General features: G+C 53.6%; 1 protein-coding gene across 1 annotated transcript; it reads right to left on the reverse strand.

Moving 5' to 3' along the window:
• Positions 1-2,619: 2,619 nt before the first annotated feature.
• Positions 2,620-4,273, reverse strand: LOC141936040 (olfactory receptor 14A16-like). The gene is made up of 2 exons (XM_074852766.1): positions 3,356-4,273; positions 2,620-2,829 (listed from the first exon to the last, which is right to left on the reverse strand). The coding sequence occupies exons 1-2, from the start codon at positions 4,271-4,273 to the stop codon at positions 2,620-2,622; spliced, it is 1,128 nt and encodes a 375-aa protein (XP_074708867.1).
• Between the last annotated feature and the right edge of the window lie 1,759 nt (positions 4,274-6,032).

Consider the following 6,032-nt stretch of genomic DNA (forward strand, 5'->3'; position numbering starts at 1 on the left):
AATCTTCTCCATGGACATCCCTTTCCCCAGATTCACATGTCTGAGCTGGCCTAGCTGGCTGGTCCTGGCTTTCTTCTGTGCTCCTGCAGGGCCCCAAGCCAGCGGTGTTGCTCTGCAGATCAAGGGGACTGTGGTGTCCTGGAGCCATGGGGTCACCCTCCACTGGCCATGCTGGTGGGGTAGGAAGCAGAGTCAGCCAGAGGGGATTCACTGCTGCTGAGGCCCTTTCCATCTTCCCTGGATGGCGCAAGGGCCAAGGACAGGGCTGGACAGGGCCTTGAGAAATGGGCAGAAACATGGTGGGGTGATTCTCATGACTGGAGTGTACCAGCTGATGGCTACAAGCTCTATAGGAGGCATAGACAAGGAAGGAGAGGTGGTGGGGTGGCGCTGTATGTTAGGGACTGTTATGATTGCTTCGAGCACAAGTGGTGTGAAGACAGGGTGGAGTGTCTTTGCGTTAGAATCAGGGAGAAGACCAACAGGGCAGATGTTGTAGTAGGAGTCTACTATAGGCCACCCAACCACGACAGAGAGGGGGATGAAATATTCTGTAGGCACTTAGGACAAATCTCACCATTGCTTGCCCTTGTTCTGTGGGAGACTTTAACTTCCCAGACATCTGCTGGAAGTACAACACAGCAGAGCGGGACCAGTCCTGGAGATTACTGGAATGACTAAGCAGGGCAGAAATCAGGAGGTCTAAAGCCCAGCTAGAAAATAATCTGGCTTCAGCAATCAAGGACAATAAGAAATGTTTCTATAAGTATGTCAGTAGCAAAAGAAAGACCAGGCAGAGCCTCCATCTCCTGCTAGATACAGGAGGAAACATGGTAACAAATGGTGAGGAAAAGGCTGAGGTGCTTAATGCCTTCTTTGCTTCAGTATTTAATAACAAGACCACTTGTATTGTGGTAATCCAGCCTCCTCAGCCAGAAGACAGAGACTGGGAGAACGACCCCCCCACAGTCCAGGAGGAGATAGTCAGTGACATACTGCATCACATAGACATACACAGGTCTATGGGACCAGATGGGATACACCCGAGGTGCTGAAGGAGCTGGCTGGGGTGCTTGCCAAGCTGCTTTCTGTCATTTCCCAGCAGTCCTGGCTGACCGGGGAGGTCCCAACAGATTGGAAATTGGCCAATGTGACACCCACAGATAAAAAGGGTCGGAAGGATGATCCAGGAAATTACGGCCTGTCAGCTTGACGTCGGTGCCCAGGAAGCTGATGGAGCAGCTCATCCTGAGTACCATCACACAGCACATGTGGGACAACCAGATGATCAGGCCCAGTCAGGATGGGTTTAGGAAAGGCAGGTCCTGCTTGACAAACCTGATCTGCTTCTATGACAGGGCGACCTGCTTATTGAATGAGGGAAAGGCTGTGGATGTTGTCTCCCTTGACTATAGTAAGGCCTTTGACACCGTTTCCCACAGCATTCTCCTGGCGAAACTGGCTGCTCGAGGCTTAAATGATCGCACGCTTTGCTGGGTAAAAAACTGGCTGGATGGCCGGGCCCAAAGAGTTGTGGTGAATGGAGTTAAATCCAGTTGGTGGCCAGTCACGAGTGGTGTCCCCCAGGGCTGGGTTTTGAGGCCACTCCTGTTTGACATCTTTATTGATGATCTAGATGAGGGGATCAAGTGCACCCTCAGTAAGTTTGCAGATGATACCAGGTTGGGTGGGAGTGTTGATCTGCTTGAGGGTAGGGAGGCTCTGCAGAGAGACCTGGACAGGCTGGAGCGATGGGCTGAGGCCAACTGGATGAGTTTCAATAAGACCAAATGCCGGGTGCTGCACTTGGGCCACAACAACCCCCAGCAGCGCTACAGGTTTGGGGAGGAGTGGCTGGAGAGCTGCCAGTCAGAGAGGGACCTGGGGGTGTTGATTGACAGCCTGCTGAACAGGAGCCAGCAGTGTGCCCAGGTGGCCAAGAAGGCCAATGGTATCCTGGCTTGTATCAGCAATAATGTGGCCAGCAGGGACAGGGAAGTGATCTTACCCCTGTACTCGACACTGGTGAGGCCGCCCCTCGATGACTGGGTTCAGTTTTGGACCCCTCACTACAAAAAGGCCATTGAATGACTCAAGTGTGTCCAGAGAAGGGCAACGAAGCTGGTGCAGGGTCTGGAGCACAGGTCTGATGGGGAGCGGCTGAGGGAACTGGGGTTGTTTAGTCTGGAGAAGAGGAGGCTGAGGGGAGACCTCATGGCCCTCTGCAACTCCCTGAAAGGAGGGTGCAGAGAGGGGGGGATGAGTCTCTTGAGCCAAGGAACCATCGCCAGGACAAGAGGGAATGGCCTCAAGCTGCGCCAGGGCAGGGTCAGACTGGCTCTTAAGAAGTATTTCTTTGTAGAAGGGGTGGTTGGGCATTGGAATGGGCTTCCCAGGGCAGGGGGGGAGTCCCCATCCCTGGAGGGGTTGAAGAGTCGGGTTGACCCAGTGCTGAGGGATCTGGTGGAGTTGGGAACGGTCAGGGTGAGGTTCATGGTTGGACTAGATGATCTTCAAGGTCTTTTCCAACCTAGATGCTTCTGTGATTCTGCGATTCTGTCACATGTGCAACCAAGAAGGGAGGTCTTGTTCCAGCCCTTGGCCCCTAAACAGATCCCACTAGGTCTCTGCACTTGTCCCTGTGAAACCATCCAGAACCTGAAACGAGCAAATGTCTTTTTGACGGAGCAGTTTCTTGAGTGTATTCCCGATACCAGCTTTGGGAGAGTCGTCCAGCCTTCTGGCCCTGCCCTGAGGAACCCCTTTGGTGATGGTGGTGCTGGCATGGAGGCCAGCTCTGACACCTTGGTTCCCATGGCCTGATCCTGCCTGCAGTCACAGGGGTGTCACTGGACACAATGGGACTGTCAGAAGCTACACAAGAGGTTGGTGGTGACACAAATGCAAGGGCACAGCAGGATAATGTTGAACAAAGGAGAGCCCAGCGCTGAAAAGGCCACGTCCTGTCGCTCACGTTGGCCGTGGCTCCAGGGAAGCAACAGCCCGACCTCACAGGCAGCAGAGAGGCAGTGCCTGCCGAGACAGTGAGGGGCAGCCCTGAGGGCACTGGTCTGCTCCTCTATGGGGCAGCTGGGCCCTTGGCTCCTGAATCCCTTCTGCCTGCTGGGGCTAGATGCCAGCTCCAGAGGAGATCTAAGAGAATGGAGGAGAGGCAAATTCAGAAAAAAATCTTTCTAAACCTAAGAAGATGTTGTATGAATAATACTTGGTGACCATAAATATAGTTTAACAAACAAATGCAATCTAAAGAAAAAGACGAACAAAAGATAAATTGGGATTTTACAAAATACCTGGGATTTATATGAGGATGGACACCTTATCAATACTATAATACTATGTATTCATATAGTTTCCTCAGGGCATCCTTGATCTCCTGGTTCCTCATGCTGTAGATGAGGGGGTTCACTGCTGGAGGCACCACTGAGTACAGAAATGACAGCACCAGGTCCAGGGATGAATGCGAGATGGATGGGGGCTTCAGGTAAACAACCATGCCAGTGTTGATAAAGAGGGAGACCACAACCAGGTGAGGGAGGCACGTGGAAAAGGCTTTGTGCTGTCCCTGCTCAGAGGGGATCCTCAGCACGGCCCTGAAGATCTGCACATAGGACACCACAATGAAAACAAAACACCCAAATTCTAAAGAGACACCAACCATGATAAGCCCAAACTCCCTGAGATAGTAGTCTGAGCAGGAGAGCTTGAGGATCTGGGGGATTTCACAGAAGAACTGGTCCACAGCATTGCCCTTGCAGAGAGGTATTGAAAATGTGTTGGCCGTGTGCAGCACAGCCCAGAGAAACCCAGTGCCCCAAGCAGCTGCTGCCATGTGGACACAAGCTCTGCTGCCCAGGAGGGTCCCGTAGTGCAGGGGTTTGCAGATGGCAACGTAGCGGTCATAGGACATGACAGTGAGGAGATAAAACTCTGCTATGACTAAGAAGAGAAAGAGAAAGGCCTGGCCAGCACATCCTGAGTAGGAGATGTCCCTGTTGTCCCAGAGGGAATTGTCCATGGCTTTGGGGAGAGTGGTGGAGATGGAGCCCAGGTCGAGGAGGGAGAGGTTGAGGAGGAAGAAGTACATGGGGGTGTGCAGGTGGTGGTCACAGGCGATGGCGGTGATGATGAGGCCGTTGCCCAGGAGGGCAGCCAGGTAGATGCCCAGGAAGAGCCAGAAGTGCAAGAGCTGCAGCTCCCGTGTGTCTGTGAATGGCAGGAGGAGGAACTCAGTGATGGAGCTGCTGTTGGACATCTGCTGCCACTGGACATGGGGGACTATCAGAGGAGGAAATAACAGTGACAATTCATTAGAAACTTTTCTGAGGGAAATCAATGTCATTTCACAACACCCCTATCCCTACTGCACCCACGCTCCCATTTTTCCTTTTCTAGGAAAATTTTCTTCAGTTCTGTTCCTGGAACTCCAGTTGGTGCTGGATTAAAGCACCATGAAGAGCAGGGCCTCTGCCTGCAGGCTGCCCACGAGTCAGCCCTGCTCTGCAGCAGTGGGTTTGTGTAAATGCTGGGATCAGGAGCCAGAGCTGGTGTTAGACTTTGTTATATGTGAGTGTTTGTAATGCAAAAGGGCCTGTCAGCATCTGCACACCCAGTGCTAAGGAACGAGGATGGCAGAAAGCTGTTAGAGAGCTTTGGGCTTTTTGAAGCTCCTCCCATTTCACTTGGGGAGTGTTCTTGGATGTCAGAATCCCTCAGGATTTCTGCTGTAGCCAGGGAGAACAGAGCAAGTCCTGCGAGGGAAGAGGATGGGCTGCAGGTTAATGGAGGGTAAGGGGAGCTGTTCTGTCCCTCTGACTTCTTCTGAGCTAAACTGCTCAAGCATGAGAACTCCTTTTCCATTTCTCCCACCAAATACCACAAAAGCATCAAAATGAAATCACAGAATTCAGAAAGCTCCTTATATTTTGATTAATCCCTGCCTTGACATTCCCCATATAATGTGTTCTCAGAAATGTCCTAGGAGTGATCTGGAGCTGTGAGCAGCCCTGACCCACGCAGCACCCTCTCCACAGCAGAAGGACCCTGCCCTGCTGGGGGTCTCTCCTTCCCCCCACAGCTTCTCCCCACAGTGCCGTGGGCAGCTCCCCGGGCAGGCTGAGTGCTGACCCTGGCAGGCGGCAGAGTCCCTGCCCCAGCACACAGCCCCTGGGCTGCAGGGACCCTGCTCTCAAGGACAGCCCTGGGCACCCCTGGCTGCACCCGTGCCTGCACACCCCTGCAGCCGTCCCCGGGAGAAGGCAGCCGCCATGGCATGTCCCTCTGACAGTGCAGCAGGGAAGCCCTGCTCTGGAGCACATCCTCCTCCTCCAGACACCAGGGACATTCCTGACTTCACTAGATCCCTCCACCACCTGCAGCTGCATTGCCCTGCACCCAGAGACTTACTGTGTCAAGGGCTGTGAAGATATCTCCTCCAGTGAGCTCTCAGCATCCTGCCACTGCCGTCTGCCTTTCCCCTCTCTGTGCCCGGCTCCTCTGCCCTCGCTGCCTGCAGGCAGTGTCCTCAGCCCTGCTGCGCTTTGCAGAGGAGCTGCTCCTGGGCAGAGCTGTCTCTCTGCAGCGCTGACCACTTGCCCTCAGCTCCCTCCGTCCCAGGAGCCCGGCCCAGCTCCGCAGCAGAGGACCAGCCCAAGGCATTTTAATGACCCCTCAGGTGGGTTTGGTGATGAGTCTCTGAACATCAGACACTGAGATGCTGCTGAAGAAACCTCTGAAGAAGTCAAAGTTAGATTCAAACTGCAAAGTTTCTTGTGGCTTTAATGGGTCCCACTGAGGGACACTGTTGACAAAGCCTCCCCAGGCTCCACTTAGAGCAGAAATGTGGAGGCAGTGATGGCAGGTAGGGAAAAGCAAAGGAAAGGTGGCTCTGATGCTGAGGAAACCTGCATGTGTTTGATGAAACCAAAGGGCCAAGCCCTGAGCCCATTAACCAAAGGGCCAAGCCGTGACCCCCAGCCCCTGGGAAGGGAGATCCTGTCCCTCACCCATTGCTC

Source organism: Strix uralensis, chromosome 31 (genome assembly GCF_047716275.1).
Source record: "Strix uralensis isolate ZFMK-TIS-50842 chromosome 31, bStrUra1, whole genome shotgun sequence".
Taxonomy (NCBI): Eukaryota; Metazoa; Chordata; class Aves; order Strigiformes; family Strigidae; genus Strix; species Strix uralensis.

Bases quoted from the DNA above. Each gene is read 5' to 3' on its own strand.
- LOC141936040 (XM_074852766.1), bottom strand. From the start codon at position 4,273: ATGTCCAACAGCAGCTCCATCACTGAGTTCCTCCTCCTGCCATTCACA. The intron at 2,830-3,355 runs GTATTATAGTAT...CTGTGACTGCAG, and splicing joins GGAAACTATATGAATACATA to GCAGGATCAGGCCATGGGAA.